General features: G+C 31.2%; 1 protein-coding gene, 1 long non-coding RNA gene and 1 pseudogene across 3 annotated transcripts; 1 reads left to right on the top strand and 2 right to left on the bottom strand.

Annotated features, from left to right (window-relative positions):
- The first annotated feature begins 4,331 nt into the window (after window positions 1-4,331).
- Window positions 4,332-11,486, top strand: LOC108458567 (AP3-complex subunit beta-A-like; annotated as a pseudogene).
- A 261-nt stretch (window positions 11,487-11,747) lies between these two features.
- Window positions 11,748-13,442, bottom strand: LOC108460324 (uncharacterized). Of its 2 annotated transcripts, XR_001867509.2 has the most exons (5): window positions 13,134-13,442; window positions 12,662-13,022; window positions 12,499-12,536; window positions 12,065-12,160; window positions 11,748-11,952 (listed from the first exon to the last, which is right to left on the bottom strand). XR_001867509.2 is itself a non-coding variant. In XM_017759772.2 (4 exons), exons 1-3 carry the CDS (start codon window positions 13,179-13,181, stop codon window positions 12,523-12,525), a joined length of 423 nt encoding a protein of 140 aa, XP_017615261.1. In that variant the 5' UTR covers window positions 13,182-13,442; the 3' UTR covers window positions 11,748-12,160; window positions 12,499-12,522. The 2 variants fall into 2 exon arrangements, 1 of the variants encoding a protein (XP_017615261.1); XM_017759772.2 differs by having other exon boundaries at window positions 11,748-12,160.
- Window positions 13,443-14,055: 613 nt separating this feature from the next.
- On the bottom strand, window positions 14,056-14,695 carry LOC128291757 (uncharacterized). The gene is made up of 2 exons (XR_008281599.1): window positions 14,530-14,695; window positions 14,056-14,312 (listed from the first exon to the last, which is right to left on the bottom strand). It is a non-coding gene; the product is annotated as an uncharacterized LOC128291757 (long non-coding RNA).
- Between the last annotated feature and the right edge of the window lie 4,058 nt (window positions 14,696-18,753).

Raw genomic sequence — 18,753 nt, 5'->3', positions numbered from 1 at the left:
CAAATTTGTAATTTAGTCTCTATATTTTTATTTTCAAGAATTTAACCCTTTACTTTTCAAATTTAAAAATCAAGTCCAATTGCTCATATTGTTAATTTTTTGTCAATTTTGTTGATGTCACATTTTAAATAAAAATATTCACTTGGTAGTCATGTAACTAAATAATAATGTTGTAATGAATATGAATTAACAAAATATTTTTAATATATGTAAAAACAATGTGAAATATAAATTTATAGATATAAAATAAACTCAATTAAATAATGAAAAGATAAAGAAAATCTTAAATGTATGTTTGTTTCATTGAAAATAATTTTTATAAAATATTTTTAAGAAATCATCAAACAATAGAAAATATTTTACATAGATTCATCCAAACACCAAAAAATATTAATTTTTTTAGGAAAGTAAGTCATTTTCTAAAAATCATTTTTCGAGAGCCATTTTCAATGAAACAAACAAACCCTTAGAAAGACATGCTTTTTCTAAAAACATACTGAAATTTTATTAATGGTGTAACACTCTAACCCGTCTTCATCATCAGATTAAGGTTACGGAGTATTACAAGATACATTGAATCAACTCTCATCGTAAAACTATTCAACTATTAATTTAAATAACAATATTCAATCCACACAATAAACATAATATATATACAATTGTGGGCCTTATTTTGAGCTTACAAGACCTTAAAAATAGTTTGGAAATAAACAGTGACTAATTTGAAATAAAATAGAAAAATATGAAAAAAAAAGTGAAATTTTTTAATATAGAGCTCAGGTCGTGTGGTCAAATCGTATACAATCCAAAAATATGATCACACGAACGTGTCAGACCGTGTGCCCCCCGTGTGCAAATCAAAATAGGGTCACACGGTCGTGTCTTCAGACCGTGTAACAACCTATGATCGTGTGGGATAAACCTGCACCAAATTAAATAGTCCACACGGTCGTATGGTATGACCGTGTGTAGCACACGGTCATGTGGTGCAACCATGTGTGGCACTATTTTAAACTTGCTAAAAGATAGAAATTGTAAATATAACACTCCACACCTGACCCGATCATCGGTTCGAGCTATGGGATGTCACATTCGTTGTCAGAGCAACTACAACCAATTACAACACGACTTAACCATTTATGCATGTTGGTAAGTATATTATACATTCATAATATGTTATACAATCATTTTCAAGTCTTACACGAGCTTATGAAAGATCTTTTGCTAACCCGAGATCGAATAAGGAAAAATCATAAGATTTTTAAACTATCAGGTTGACGTAACAACTTTGAGGGTTCCAAGTCGCAAAATAATTCACAGACTTCCCCTTATCGTAAAGTTAAAAGTCTGACCTCGCGACATGACCTTCAGTTTTTACTTATTCATAATGGTCTAACAAAATGGCCAAACTCATATCCACCATGTTCTAACATATAAACATACTCTCAATACTTCATAAACTATTGTAATTATATCATCATTATCAAACTTATCAGGTTAACTATTCAAAACTCAAGAATATACAAGGCAATTTCTACCTTTGAACCATTGAAACCATAGACATATATGCATAAGGCAATTTATCATTTTAAAATGTAAACTTCAATGTACCAAAAAACCATTTATATTATGAGACTGACTCGACTATAGGTACATGCCATATATCGAAAAATATTATGGACTATATAAATATTGTTGAGTTGAGTGCTACAAATTAAATGCTGAATTCACTTCTTGTAACTTTTAGATTCAATTAAACCTACATATGGAATAAACAAATTGTATGTTGAGTAATAAAGCTCAATGATACTTTCATGATTCAAGTTATTGAAGCAATAACATTAGCTAAATGAACACAAACAAATCAAGTTCTAATTCCAACCAATTCATGTTCTATTCATGTCAAATATTTCCATTAATATATCATTTATGCGGCTACGAATTTTATATACCAATTCATGTATCGTTGAAACCAAGTTACCAAGATGATGCACAAACTCATTTAATTAAGCTTATACATTTATACTAAATCATACAATATTACAATCAACAATTCAATGTAAACATGCCATGTCATACTTTCTACTATCACATTAAATTCTTTCTCGTTATCACATTGGTATTGAATCCATTGATTCATTTTTTTACTAATTAGCCTTTTGGCTCATATAAGCAACTCACCTTATCTATCACAGACTATCGTGAATCACATTTCACTTACGTTACGTAAATTTATAATGTTAATACATATCATCATTCAATTTCACATAACATAGTTCATAGTATATTTACATTGCACATCATATATCAATTATATCACACACTATTTTATACCATATTCAATTCATTCTAATTTTCTCAATATTCAATATCATTCAATATGAATAATTTTATACCAAAATATAATGCAATCAACATGTAAATGTATATAATATAATGATCTCAAATTATAAAAGTACAAAACAAATTCTCTCGTCACTTATCGACGACTCTCACTTTTCCTTTCTCTTGTGACAGTTCGACGTCGTCTTTTGTTACGTTTAATAATTCAATAAATAAAACAATATCATGTTTCATTTAATTCACATTCAAATACAAAACCAACCATATTTTTCATTTTATTCAATTTCCCTATACTCTGGATATGCGTATTTTTCGATATCTAGCATTGGATCAAAATTCGATTTCACATTCTTTCATTAAGGACGATAGACTCTTTATTCATAACCTAATTTCATGACAGGTCTTCCATTTATTCAATTTATCCCCTAATGTTTCAAAGTTATCTAACAAGATTAATTAGTTTTACTATTTAGTCCTTATCATGATCTAAGCTTAATATCTATAAAATTCAAGTCTAATTCATCAATTTCTCTACAATGACAACTTTTTAAAAACTTAAAAATTGGACAAATTGATACATGAGCTAGCTACATCAAGCTCCCATGATCATAAATCTATAAAAATTACATGAAATTAGCTTTATTACCTTATCAATTTTGGTTGGTCGAATGCTAAAGTTTGAACCAAGCTTTTCCTTTATTTTCTTTTAATTTTGGATTGTGAAGCAAGGGAGGAAGATGACAATCTTCCACCCAATTTAGCTTATATACTTAGATTAATATTAATATTAATTTAATTTAATTAACCATTCTTAATTAATTAATTATAACATTATTATACATATTTTAATCTTAAACTATACTTAGTGGAATTAACCATCATTATCCACTAATTCATGATGAAGAATGGTTTAATAACCATTTTAGTCCTTTAAATAATTGTTAATTAGGCCCTTAAGCCTTTTCTAAATTAAAACTCTATAGTTATTAAAATTTTATAATTTAATCCTTAAATTTTAATTAACTAATTTCTCGCTAAATTTCTTAACTTAACTTTATTATATTTTCATATTCAAATCATTATTGAAATTCTAGAAATTTTTAGTTGAGGTATACCAAAATAGTGGGCAAGACTATAGATTGATTGTCTAAGCTTTTCTTCATTTGACTTCTTTTATTTAAGAAAAATTGATGAAATTTTAAAATACCATTTTTCCCTTCTCTTGATATTTTTGGGCCTACATAATGTTGACTATATACACCTAAATTTCTAGCTATATATATTTATATAAAATTATATTCATAATTGTTGTTTTTGAGTATACATATAATAATAAATGTTTTCAAGATATTAACTAAAAAATAGCCCACTGACTTTTACATGAAAAGATTTCATTTTCTGTTCTTTTCCTTAAATGGGGCTAAATGATGTAATGCTTTTCACATGCCAAATACTTACATCTAATAAATTATTAGTGTGTATGTATGATTGCTTTAAAATTGAAAATATATTAGAATCAAAATATGATAATTTGGTTGGCTAAATTGGAATATATTTATTTTGAATAGGTGTTTTCCCATAATTTTTGGAACTAATTTTTTATATTTCTTAAGAAAATTTTAAATTATTTACTAATGTGATTATGCAACACAAAATAGAGTCACATGAGAAAGGAAAGGTTGGGGTCCATGTCAATTTGCTCCAAATAAAAAAGAGTATGTACCAAAATTAATAAAGGTGTAATGATCAAAATCTAAAATTTATATACATAAAACACCAAAATAAACATTTATCAGTATAATTTTAACGTAAAGCTATATTGCTCCAAGGATTAGTTTACCCATTTTTCAGTAGAGGGATCAAAATGGAATCTGGGGTATATTACAGGGACTGTTGTGGTACTTTTACCAAAGAAATCTCAAATGGATGAGTTAATTTGCATGTGCATGATGTAGTATATATATTCAAACGAGTTCAGATGATCATGCTAAAAGTAAATCCAATCCCAACTCAATCTAAAGACATTTCTGATAACAAATTAAAAATAATAATTCTTAATTATTGGAAAAAAGAAAAGGAATATAGTAATTGAAAAGTGTTTCCTCAATTCGGCGCAACGGCGGAGACGTTGAGCGTGGCATCGACAATGGTGTTTCGGTTCGGAACCGATGCTCACCTTTACGACGATCCGGATGACGTTAACATAGCGCCGCTTTTAGACAGCAAATATGATTCGGAGAAATGCGAAGCTCTCAAGCGACTCCTCGCTCTCATCGCTAAAGGCCTAGACGTCTCCAATTTCTTCCCTCAGGTCAGTTTGTTGAATGAATCTATGCAAATTTGAACTGAATTTTAATATTAGAGTGTTCTAAAATTTGAAATTTCTTTCGGAGCTCTGTTACGGAAATAAAGTTCAGTGTTTTAAAGTTTAGATATTATAGTTTAATTCTTAGAAAGTGCATTGAACTTTGAGATTCAATGAATAAGAATTGGTTGTTTCAGTTATCTCTTTGGTTGCCGAGAAAGTAGTAGGAAAATGAGAAAGAAAATTAAGCATTTCAAAAATGTGTTCTAACTAGATCCCGCTATTTCAATTTATAATTCATTATCCTTGGCCTTGTTTTGAGTTGTTAAGAAATGGTTTTGGAGTCTCTGGAATCTGGCGATTAATAGTTGTTTGTAGTATTAAGAAGGAAATTAGTGTTTGTCAATGGGATATTTTTGGTTAATGGTGTCGTGCATGTTTTTCACTCTTTCGCTGATGGAATTGCAGGTTGTCAAAAATGTTGCATCACAATCTTTGGAACTAAAGAAGCTGGTTTACTTGTATCTACTGCATTATGCTGAAAAGTAAGTTCTTCAAACTTCCTTTTTTTCGGGTGAATTTTCTCTTAAAATTCTAATTGAGGTTCCCCTGTGTTAAATTAGCAACATTGCTAAAACAAGGGGAATCTAGTACAACTGAAGTGTCTGCTTGCTCCAAATAATTCTCTTTCCCTAATTATAATGGATTATAATGGATAATTTGTTATAGAAGAAGTTAAGATTAGGGTAGTTATTAAATAGTGGTTTTATGGGGTTTTCAAGGTTAAATGATTTATGAATCATTTGGGAGGACTATTTGATGCATCATATAAAATCAGTGCTTGTGTAGGTAGCATCTCATTAGCTTGAAATAAGAGAGGGGTGATCAAATGGATTGTATTTGTTGTGTTAAAGATGTAACATATTCCCAATCATTTCTGTATTTACTTTTGTAGGCATCCAAATGAAGCATTGCTGTCAATTAATTGTTTCCAGAAGGATTTGGGGGATCCGAATCCATTGGTGAGAGCATGGGCACTTCGTACTATGGCAGGAATTCGTCTGCATGTTATTGCACCTCTTGTTTTGGTGGCAGTGAACAGGTGTGCTAGAGATCCAACTGTTTATGTTAGAAAATGTGCAGCCAATGCTCTTCCCAAATTGCATGATTTGCGCCTAGAGGAACAAAAATCCACACTTGAAGAGGTTTGCTTGATAACTTTATTTGTTTATAGTTATTTTTGCTTTCTAGTTTCATTCATTTTGATCAAATTGACATGTCACTATCCGGTGAAAACTGCTTATTAAGAAGACTGCTTTGAATTTGAGACTAGTTTGTCATGAGATTTGCACAGATCATATCTAAAATGTATTTTATTCATGCATTTTCCAAGAATTTCTATAGTTTGCAAAGACTATTGGTTCTTCTGTTTGTTTATGATTCTTTAATTAGACATTCAAATTTAGATGTCTTTAGTATCATCACACCTTAGGCATCTATCTCTTGTACAATATATTTTGATAGTGTTTGTTTAGTACTATTAAATATTTAAACTTCGCAGATTGTTGGGATATTGTTAAATGACCACTCCCCTGCAGTAGTTGGTGCTGCTGCTGCTGCATTTGCTTCTGTTTGTCCATTTAATTTATCTTTGATCAGGAGGAACTATAGAATGTTATGTGAGATTCTTCCTGATGTGGAAGAGTGGGGTCAGATAGTCTTAATTGGAATCCTTCTACGCTATGTTATTGCAAGGCACGGGCTTGTGAAAGAATCCATTATGTCTTCTCTGCAATGTACTGACAACTTCCATTCTGAAAAAGATGTTTCAGATGATGACTTCAGGCTAGCAAAGGAATCCAATCACAGTGGGGCATGTGACTCTGAATTTGTAAATATGGTTTCCAGGGGTTATATTGAGGGTCCTGATGAATATTTCTCTAGGTCAAGTTATGCCAAAAGGGTGCCTTTTGAATTAAATGATGCACAATTTACATCTGGAAAAAGTAATGAGGATGTGAAGATCCTGCTGTATTCTACGTCTCCACTGTTACGGAGTAACAACAGTGCTGTGGTACTAGCAGCAGCTTGTGTACATTGGATAATGGCACCAAAGGAGGATGTTAAAAGAATTATCAAACCACTCTTGTTTATACTGAGATCCTCCAATGTCTCAAAATATGTGGTATATTAGACTTACTTATTTCTTCTATCTCATGCATTTATATTATGCCATCATGCTATGTTTTTCACTTGTGCATACAAACTATGTAACATGGGTGTACATCTATGTACCCATATATGTTTATGTAAATGCAATAGTTCATTGCAAAGTTTTCTATTTTAACAGCATTTAAGATTTTGCATTGTTCTCTGTTTACTTGTCATCATTTCAAGGAGTTATCAATTTTAGTACTTGACTTTTAGTTTTTATGAATTGCACCAGAATTCTGACCAGGAAAGTTTTGTTTTGAGGTGGTAAGCAGTTTTTGCTTGCTAAAGTTTAGAGGCATAAATGTAATAAAATTTGTGTTATCTATAATCGGGAAGTGAAATGTGATTTAATAGTTTTGTTTCTTTTTTTGAATTCCTAACATGAAAGTACCAGGAGATAACTAACCTTATTATTATTTTAGACACAGAAGTGAAATTGTGTTAAGTATATGAGTTTCTCCCAAGAAGCTTGCGGAAAATTATGTTTTAAGTGTAGATTAGCTAGTACAGTTAGATTTATAATATTCTAGAGCAAATATTCTAAGCATGCAGAATATTATGGTTTAGTCTTGCTTAGTCCATACTGAAGCTGGCTGCACATTATAACATATTTATTCTCTTGTAATTGAAATTCAATATGTTTATTGTTCTGGAATTCATACAGTTATGTTATTTCATTTGGCAAAACCAATTTTAGATTTGGGTTATCTGCCTAGTTTATGTTTCAAGTTGATTGCTGGAGATGGTAAGAAATGGTTCTGTTGATTTGAATGAGTAGGTCCTTTGCAACATTCAAGTATTTGCTAAAGCAATGCCATCTCTCTTTGCTCCATACCATGAGGACTTCTTCATTTATTCTTCTGATTCATATCAAGTCAAAGCCTTGAAGCTTGAGATACTTTCATCTATTGCGACAGACTCGTCCATTTCTTCTATTTTCAAAGAGTTTCAGGTACCTGCTGTCTTCATAAGGAATTCCTTATCATTGTTGATATTTGCAATATGTAGAAATGCAAGATAGTAGAAATAGAAGTCACATTGAAACTTCTGTATGGTATATCATAATGAGTTTCCTTTGCATCCATATGTTCTAAGAACAAAGGTATTTTTGCAGTCACCAGTATTGGAGAGGGTGGTATTTTTGGGCCATTTTCATCCTATGCAAATCATTTTGTTTAGGGAATTTTCTTCTGATTATGGATCTGATGTGATGCTATATCATTTAAATTGTGTTTCTTCTCGCAAAAGCCTGACCAAAATAACTGAAACTGAATGCCATTAAACAATTTTTTGGTCAATGGAATATAGAGTTATTTCTTTTTGAACTGTTCAGATTCTCTTGAAAGGGGGTGTGGTTCTATTTGAGCTCATGTGAGTTACCAAAGGTGCTTAACCTGACCGTTTCGACTGTACTTTTGGTGCTTGGCTCTTCAAGGTCTCAATCCTTGCACTGCCAAGCCAACCTTGGAGATCTGGAAAAAAGAGTAATTCTCAGTCCTTGTGTTATGTTAGGAAGAAAGAAGTGATATGGACAGAATGGACTTCAAAATAATAATAATAATCCTTTCTTTGCCACTTTTGAGCGTCTTACACTAAGTTATTTCCTAGTCTTTGGCACAAAAGAAATAATTGAGGTCAACTGACCAGTTGAAATTACATTGTTGTACAAGTATGCTGATCCTTGATCGCATGAATTGATGCTTATATTATAGTATGTTGTTAGGATTATATTAGAGATCCAGACAGGTGATTTGCTGCTGCTACTGTTGCTGCAATTGGTATATGCACACGACAACTTCCAAAAATGGCACATATATGTGTAGATGGGCTGTTAACACTGACTAGACAGGGTTTACTCGTCTTTTCCTACTTCTTGTTGTCTGGTAACATTCAGAGAATCCATTGTTTTCTGAAGTGATACCAAATTTTGCAGAGCTCTTGACTAAAGATTTAGGGTCTAGATATCAAGAAGCAGATGTTTTGGTTCAGGCAACTATCTCTATAAAATCAATCATAAAGCAAGACCCACCAATTCATGAGAAGGTATCTCTCTCTTGCTTATTTCATTCAGCTTTAGCTATGCGTTTTTTGCATACCTCTCTGTTTATTTTGGCAGAATCTTTAAATTATTTGCATTCCTGCTGTGTTTTCATATTAATTGGCTGATAACCAACATCTTATTTTTTATTTAAAGGTTATAGTTCAGTTAGTCCGTAGTTTGGATTCAATCAAGGTGCCTTCAGTTCGTGCAATGATTATTTGGATGGTGGGAGAATACAGCTCTTTGGGGGAGATAATTCCTAGGATGTTAACCATGGTGCTGAAGTATCTTGCATGGTGCTTTACTTCAGAAGCGTTGGAAACAAAGCTTCAAATTCTTAGTACAGTGACTAAGGTATTTCCAAGAGCTATAATATTCTTGATCAATTCTAGCCTAGCTATGGACAAATATTTCTGGGAAAAGATATTTGGCCTTCCTCCAATAATCTGTTTTACTTATGAAATGGGATGGAGGTTGTCAGTCAGGATTAGTTGCAGCAAGTAGCCATATCATATTAAAAAAAAGTAAAATAAATAAAGCTCGAAAACTCTTGCTGTTGCATGTCATCTTTAATTCATTTTAAGTTTTGTAGTTTATCAGTAGTTCTTTTTTTTTTTCGCTTGCTTCTTGTTAATGTTCAGAGAAAAAGCCTGTACTTTCAGTTTGTTTGTACTTGCAGGTTCTATCAGGTGCTACAGGAGAAGGTCTGTCGACATTCAAGAAAGTTTTCAGATATTTGGTTGAACTGGCTGAATGTGATTCGAACTATGATGTCCGTGACCGAGCTTGTTTCCTAAAGGAACTTTTATCATATAATTTCATCTCTCAAGGGTCACAAGGAGTGTACAGTCTTTCTGAAAAAGACCTACACATAGTTGTGAACTGCATATTTAGGAAACAAAGAGAAGTGAAAACTGAATCAATTAATTACCGATTTTATCTACCTGGGTCTCTCTCACATATGGTTCTTCATACTGCTCCCGGGTACGAACCTCTTCCAAAGCCCTGCAGTTTGCTCCTTGATGACATTAATGAGCCTGAAGGAACACGTATAATTATGAAGGAGGCAGCCGATTATAGTGGGACAGATGATCATGGCACATCATCTGATCCTTCAGACAACGAAAGTGCTTCAGATTATGGTTCACAGCACTCTTTCTCTGGCTCGAGAAGCAGTGGCCATGGTGATGATGGTGAATCAAATGAAGGCAATGATAATGCAGACCTGTTGCTTCAGATTTCCGACATTGGAAATGCTGCTGAAAATCAGAATGGAGTTTTTCATTCTTCTCCTGCTAATCTAGGGGAATTAATGTCAAATCGAGCTCTAGAGTCATGGTTGGAGGAACAACCTGGTTCATCAAACCCAGGAATGTTGGAGCAAAGTCAAGTCCGTAAATCTTTGGCAAGAATATCTATTGGGGATGTTGGAAAGCGGATAAAACCAAAAAGCTATTCTCTCTTGAAGCCTGCAAATAGAAATGATTTGAAGGTTGATTATTCTTTTTCATCAGAAATATCAAGCATATCGTGACTACTTGTCTGCATAGAAGTTTCTTTTAAGAACTGTTCATCAGAGACCATATCGGGAATAAAGTTGGTCAATGTGGAGTCTAACAGAGCCTCATCTGATAATGTGCCAACACTTGTTCCAATGGAAGAGATTGCCTCTTTAGAACCAGGTCAGACAACAAGAAGGATTATTCAAGTTTATTTTCATCACCATCTATTGCCTTTGAAGCTAGCTTTATTTTACGATGGTGAGAAGCTTCCAGTTAAGTTGCGGCCCAATATTGGATATTTCGTAAAGCCACTGCTGATGGATGTTGAAGCTTTCACTGATAAAGAATCCCGTCTCCCAGGGATGTTCGAATACTCAAGGAGGTTTGTCACATCATAGTGGAGTTGAATTTTATGTATTTACGACTTATTTCAATCGAGAGCTTAGCAATCATCTTTTCAAACTTTGTACTATTATTGTTTCTTTTGTTTTTCAATTATCATATCCCAGACTGTTCTTAACTGGATTTTCTTGGCTTATCTATGACAGTTGCCCATTCACTGACCACATCGAGGAGCTAAACAAGGAACCTGGAGATAGTTTGTCAATGGAAGACAAAATTCTCGCAATATGTGAGCACTAAAAATGCTTGGCAATGCAAATTTTTGTCTTGTATCTATTGATATGCCCATTCCTCCTAATCAAGATGATGCATCAGGTTTGCGCCTACGGTTCAGCTCCGAAATTTTGAGTAGCTCAATTCCTTGTTTGATTACCCTTACTGTTGAAGGTAAATGCTCTGATCCATTAAACTTATCCATTAAAGTTAACTGCGAAGAAACTGTATTAGGCCTAAATCTGTTAAACCGAATGGTAAATTTCTTAGTTGAGCCTGCCCATTCTTAAATCTTTTATTTTTCTTTCTATTTTGCGGTTAGGGGGAAATCTGTGGCCTGTTTGAAAGCTTTAAGAATAAGTTTTAATTCATTATTTTGAATGTTTGAAGTTGAGCAACTTTGTGTTGCTATGTTTTGGAAATATCTAATATATTTTAATTTCAAGGTCTTCTTTTTAATCCTTGATATAGTGCTGTTTCTGTTTTTGAATTTCTGTGTTTTGTGGTATTTTTGGTCTTATTGTGTCATGTCCAATATTTAGAAGTCTTTGCATGTGGCGCCCAAATTTTCCAAATGAAATCATTATCCAACAAAATAAAGCTAATTTAGAAATGTAATTATAAGTGATGTGGATTTTGACAAGGGATATCAACATCTGCACTAGATAATAATGATGATAGATAAAATATATAGGGAACTGCTCCCATGATTCTATGCCCTAAATACTCATTTGCAATACAAATCTCAAATATCAATTAGTGAATAGTCACTGTAGAACATGAAATGAAATATATAAGAAAGAAGTCCATTGTAAAATACAGAGTAATGCAATAAAGGAAGGCAGCACCTAGCCAGTAGGGCTCATCTACTGCTGCCTCTATCCCTAGACCTCGATTTTGGTCGTTTTCCAGGCCACATTGTTTTCCGCAGTCTTCCAACAAATGTGATCATTGAAACAAAGTTTAAAAAATAAGAGTCGGAAATGGGAATAGACACACTGTTCGTATAACATCAAAAGTTGAATGAAATAAACTTGCTCTTACTCGTTTCTGTAATCATCTTCGCTCTCTCTTGGAGATCTTGAAAAACGCCTCACCCTACTTGGAGATCGACGCCTTTCCATATACCTATCCCTAGATCTTGGGAAGCACAATATGACAAAATTTATTGATATTAGGGATGGTAATACAAATTTACAGAATGAAACTAGTAGTACAAAATAGGGGAGAATGGTGGATGAGAAATAACTTTGAGAAATATTTCAAAACTAACTTGAATGCCTTTTCTAGGCTTCCTCCACTTTATAGGAGAAATTTTGAACTCTATTTTATTTCTTTTGAATCACACACAGTTTTTCTGATAAGGATAATATCTCATATTTGATTTGATGATTTTTTTTGTCCTGACGTAGTTGCTTCTGCATTACTAATAACCACTCAAAAGGGTATGTATGTGTAACATCAATTTCACAGTTTACCTTGATCTACGAGTATTTTGGTTGTCATCCAACTGCGGCTGCACAGGCAAGTAGAACAACAGTTTATTCGTGAAATACAAGCAAAAAAATTCATGGTAGCAGCCTTCAAAATTTTACCCATCCAAGACATGAAAAAACTAGACTTATGCTAGTACACACTTACACCCGAGCCTAAGTTCAAGCTTCTTAGCTTTTCCCCAAGTCATCGAATTAGCCGTCTCCTCAACCTTATTGATCATTTTGCCTACTTCCTCTTCCTTGGCCTTGAGCTTTTTCTCGAGCTCAGATACCTTCACATCATGTTCCTTCTTGGTTTTCTCCAAATTCGCCCTCAATTCGTTCGCCTCTTCCTGAAGCTCACGGCACCGTTGTTCGTGTATGCGGATTTTTTCATCTTTGTCCGCAACCATGACTTTCAAACTATTGATCTCATCCAGCTGAGTTGCTTCAGTGTCAACCAACTTCTCGTATTTTGCTATTAATAAGTCGATCTGATTCGTGAACACTGGGAATTCATTGATAAACTGCAAAAAAAAAAAAAAAGAAGATAAAAACATCATGTAATGAGATTGAAAATTATAATCAAACTTGCAAAGCTTACATGGAAAAAAGAAAAAGAAGCGGTGATCAATTACCCTGCTGGCCTGAGTGTTACCATCTGGATTGGATTCTCCTTGAGACATGAACAAAAAAAAAAAAAGGTCAAATAAAAGTAGGGTGTTGCAAGAGAAGATGAGGACTTGTGGTTGACTTATGTTTTCTGCACTGATTTTGATTGAACAAAACAGTGGAACCAAGTTTTATTCCATGTTTTGGATGTTATAAAAGCCGAAAACCAATAGTATGACCTAGATTTCAATAATTATTAACAAACAAACCAGCTGGGCGGTCCAATAAGAATCTGGTTGTTCTAATATTTTGAGTGGTCGGTTTCATTTCGTTGTCAAATTTATTAAGAATGGTTGTTAAAGCTCCTACTTTGATGTTGAATGATTGATTGTTTCTTGAATAAATAAGAAATATTGAATATATATATACATATATATGTTTTATATTCATCTACTTTTATTATATTTTTATTTTTAGATTTTTTTATATTTTAACTTAAAAAATTAAGTTCAATTATTAATTTCAGCTATTTTTTCTTAGTTAAATTTGTTATTGTAACATTTAGAAAAAAATTAGGCTTACCTTTTTAGATTACTCGCTTGGCGCATTTAAAAGAATCGTAATTTTTTTATTTTTCAAGGCATAACTTGAAGTTCAAGAAAGATAGTCAAAGGCTCGAATAGTTGAGCTAAACAGTATTTTTCTGCATTTAGAGATGAATAGGTTTGTTGCCATGAATATACTTTCGAGGAACCAACAATGGGGAATTGGGTTCATATAAACAGTGATGGAACCAACAATAGTATTTTTCAATGCTATTTTCTTATTATTTTCTCTTTATTTTGTTATAATTTCACTATTATGTTGTTATTGTTTAGATATTAAATAACTCTTATTTTATTGTTAATTTTATTATTGTAGCAGGCCAATTCTGCCTGGTCCAATAAATAAATAAAACTCAAACAATCCACTTAAAAAAAGTCCAAAAAAAGAGTCTAAAATTACAAAAATAACAAACCCAATTACAAGCCCAAAATAAACCTAACACTAGAGCCCAAACAACTCAAAACTAAACTAGTTTTTCAGCAAAAAGGAAAAACCTAGCCCTAGCTGCTGCTCCCTTCTTTAGTCGCCGCTACCCATGCCTCCACTACCTACGTTCTCCACCATGCGCCCACGCATCACGCCATCCACGTTCACCATACCTGCAACGAATAGAAGCAATAAACAGTTGTAAATATGGCTATAAAAAGCCACAAATATTCATTGTTTTTTTTTTTACGAACTCAATACAAAAAACACACGCAACTAATACAAAAGAAAATTCGAAGCAAAGAGGTGATTTCATTTTCTTTTATCTTCTTTCTCATTTTTTCCCTTTTATATGGATATATAATAATAAAAGAAGAAGAAAAGGCTTACCCTTGTTAATCGCCAAAAAATTGGCAACTTTTGAAGTTCCGATCATCGACGGTGGCGGAGCCCTCGAAAGCGCTCGGCTGGAGTTAGGCCGGACTTAGAGAGGGGAGGAGAGAGTTTAGAGTTTTTTGAAGTTTTTTTTAAAAAAAAACTAAAGATAGAATGATTTTTTTTTTCAAAAAGTGTGACTTAAATAGTAAATTAAAAAAGTGTTGTTTTGGCCTAAGCTCATAAGCCTTAAAACGAATTAAAAAAGTGTTGTTTTGGCCTAAGCTCATAAGCCTTAAAACGACGTCGTTTTTGCCCTCGTCCGACCCGACCCGCCTCATGATCCGCGTGTTTTTGAGTAGAAGGGCTAATTGCACTTTTAGCCCTTCCGCTTTTTTTATGGTTTTGCAATTAAGTTTCTTTTATTTCTAATTTTTCCCTAGAATTTTTGCTTTGATTTCATTTTAGCCTCGTGTAAAGTGTTGCATTTTGGAGGGCGGGGATATTTTCTCCTTTAGTCTCTCCTTGTTATTCGCACACTTGATTCGATCCTTTTCTCTTTTATTTATTTCCAAATTTACCCTAAACATTTGTTTTAGGTTCAATTAAGTCTTTTTATTTGTTATTTTGACTATTTTATTAAATTAATTATTACTATTATTATTATTATTATTATTATTATTATTATTATTATTATTCATTATTATTATTATTATTACTATTATTTTTATGATCATTTTATTTTCAAAAACCATTTCACTCAATGTTTTTTATTTCATATGTTGGTTTGCTTATTTTCAATTTAAATTAAATTTTCACTAGATTTTTTATTATTTCATTTATTATTCCTCTATTATTTTATTTATTTCATTATTATTATCTTATTATTTATTTATTTCATTTTTATTTTGTTTTTGTTCTCATTATTATTATCTTATTATATATTTATTTATTTATTTATTCATTTATGTCTTTATATACCTACAAGCTTATGTTATTCGTTATTATTATTGTATTTATATTATCATCTTCAGTATTAATATTTTATTACACATATTGACACTGCAATTCATCTTCACATTTTACCACAAAAGCACATTACATTTTACCCAATTCATTGAAATTTTCTTTTCTTTTAAATAAGCAATTTTTTGTATTTCGAGACTCGAAGAGTTGTTTCCTAACTTACGAGGCTTCGATTTTCTCGGTAAATCCGAAACCAAACGAACGTTTTAAAGTTTTTAATATTCTCGGGAATTAGGGAAAAAATCGTGTTCTAACTTACGGAATATGATTTCTTTCTAAAACCGCGATAGTCAAATTTCTTTCAAAATAAATAAAATTTTCGGGGTTTATTCTTATTTCGAGGATTTGAGACATTGTGTCCTGACTTACGGGACGTAATTCTTTTCTTTGATTAACGCAAAATATTCCCTTTTCTTGAAAAATTTTCAATTAAATTATATTTTAACAAAAGATCGTATTTTTAAGTCCTTTTCGAGTTTTCAACTTTCGACGACTAAACATTAATTAATCAATTGGGTACCAATTTTGGGCGTTAGGAGGGTGCAAATCCTTCCTCGTACATAACTGACTCCCGAACCTGTTTTCTCGAATTTCGTAGACCAAAATTGTTGTTTTAGTAAATCAAAATATTTTATTAAAATGATCGATCACGAGGTGACCCGATCACACCTAAACAAAAAAGATTGGTGGCGACTCCCATGCCCGTTTTCATTTTCAAAATAAAATGTCGACCGTTTTTCAAACATAAGAAAAAATGGTTTCGGTAATTATTATTTTAGAGACATTTACTTGTTTAATTGTATCTATCTTAGTGTTATTTAAATATACATATTTTTAAAAATTTATTTTCAATTTGTTGGGAAATATTTATTTTAATATTTTTAGTAATTTTGATGTGTTCTATATATATTTAAAAATTATATAAAAATTAATACGGATAAACTGAGTTAGACTTAGGTTTTAACATTTTTATCCAAGCCGAATTTGGGCAAAATTTTAGAACCGTTTCTCAACTAAAGGAAAAATTGTTGAACTAAAACATATTTTAACTATATATTATAAGAGAGAAAAGTAAAAATTGTTGAACTAAAGTCAAACATCTCTTAATAAAATAGTTATTTATCAACAAGTTGTATAAGATTTTTGTAACAGTAAATAATAATTAGTTGGATTCTTTATTTTTCTTAGAAAAAAATACGCCGAAATTTAGTATGAAATAAATCCGAAAAACCCTACTATTTACTGCTGCATTCACTTTCACTTCAACAAGAAGTTTAAGAGGTAAGTGAAGCCTTTCTTAGCTTCAAATGTATTGACTTTAACATGGTAGACATATACTTCACTTCAACATACCATGCAACGATAAAAATGCATGCATCCCGTATTTTTTGCTTCATGTACTCAATGGAAAAGCAGCCGGTCCAGGATATGAGATAGCATTTCCGTTACCCACATCATTTGCATTTTTCGTTCCTTTAATAAATATGCACTTTAAATCCTATCACACTGTGTATGCGTAGAAATCATAAATTTAGAACAAAAATTCCTATTTAAAAGTTACATACAATAAATAATGAAATATATAGTTTGAAATCAATTATTAATAACACATTAAATATGTACGTTATTAAAATAAAAAAAAATTAAATTATTTATCATCATGTTATCATCAATCTTAAGTCGGTGTTGAGTTAACTTATAGCACCATCTCAATCAAATATATTATTAATAAATACAACTACTGAAGGTAATAAAGTGTGCATAATAAAAATAAAAATGTATAAAATATAAAAAATTAATTGAATGGTAAATTAAAAGTTTTATTAATGCAATTGGCTTGGCTTTAAAACCCACCATATCTATATTTTTATTGAATTTTTTAAATAAAAAGATTAAAATATCCTCGAATAATATTACTAATTTAAATTATGGAAAGACATTCTCGTAGTTTCTAAATTGAATTAATGACTTAATTGAAAGTGGTATCGAGTCATCAAAAGCTTAAATAATAATATAGATGATTAAAAATAGTAAAAAAAAACAAAAACGACAGGTTGGTGATCTTGAGTTTTACAAACAGACTTCATATTTTATTTTTTCAATTTTTATTTATTTTCTTTGTTGAAAAATGAAAATGTTTAAAGCCGAACATGATCGTGATGAAAAGACTAACGCTACGTTTGGTTCACTGTAATAGAATAGAGCTGTAATTAAATAGAGTTGTAATTAAATACAACTGTAATGGAATAGAGCTGTAATTAGTAATTCAACTGTTTAGTTCAATGGAATGAAATAGAACTGTAATAGTATTCTTGTGTTTGGTTAAATAGAATAATGTTGTAATATCATAATGAAAAAACTAAAATGACTAGAATACCCTTAGCGAATTTTTTTAGGTAGATGACTATTGTTATTGTTATTAAAATTTAATAAGATTATTATTGAAAATAATTTAATAAAAATAATAAGTAATTTAATCATATTTTAACATAATTATTATTAAATATAATTTAATAACATTCTTAATATAATTATTATTATATGAATTAAAAAATCAAAATATATAATACTATAAAAATATATAATCTACTTTATTATTTTTAAACTGCAATACATATTTAATATGCTAAAATATCATTAGATCGAATTAAATCACCCAAGACAATCTCTTGGACACATAAAAATTTGGATTTGATTGACACGCTATGAGATTAGTTGTCAAGAGTCCATATTTAGTTTATTCTCTATTATTCTAAATATATTATTATATTACTGTTTAAATGGAATTGTTATAGACCTTTTAGGTTAGTAAATTTCAAACATAGATCTATTTAAGGAAGATTTGTATAGATTTTTGTACTGAGCACTTTTAGCACTTATTTTATTTATGTTAGGAAACTTTTCTTAGAGCACAAATTGTTAGTAAAATCGGTTGTACTGTAATTTTACTTGTTGAATTCACAGGAGTAAACTTAATGGTGAAAGTATTGTTCTTCAAGATTCGAAAGTGAGAATAATTATCACGAAATATGTGATAGATTAAGTTTACTTATTGTAATTGTTAGAGAGAGTGAATATTTCTCACTAAATTAAGTTTCGCAAACATAGAGAAACTGAATTATGTAAACAATTCTTATGTTTTTTGTGTTTCCAATTTCCAGATTTGGAGTCAGAAAAGTGTTCACTGTCGCGTCATTCCTTCAAATGCAAAAT

This window comes from Gossypium arboreum, chromosome 4 (genome assembly GCF_025698485.1).
Source record: "Gossypium arboreum isolate Shixiya-1 chromosome 4, ASM2569848v2, whole genome shotgun sequence".
In the NCBI taxonomy this organism is placed as follows: domain Eukaryota; kingdom Viridiplantae; phylum Streptophyta; class Magnoliopsida; order Malvales; family Malvaceae; genus Gossypium; species Gossypium arboreum.
Note: the sequence above shows the minus strand (reverse complement) of the source record. Positions and strands in the feature narration are given on the sequence as shown.

Excerpts from the sequence above, each read along its gene's own strand:
- LOC108460324 (XM_017759772.2), bottom strand. The coding sequence starts at position 13,181 with ATGTCTCAAGGAGAATCCAATCCAGATGGTAACACTCAGGCCAGCAGG. Across the intron at positions 13,023-13,133 it reads GTAACACTCAGGCCAGCAGG|TTTATCAATGAATTCCCAGT; the intron begins GTAATTGATCAC and ends TTTTTTTTGCAG.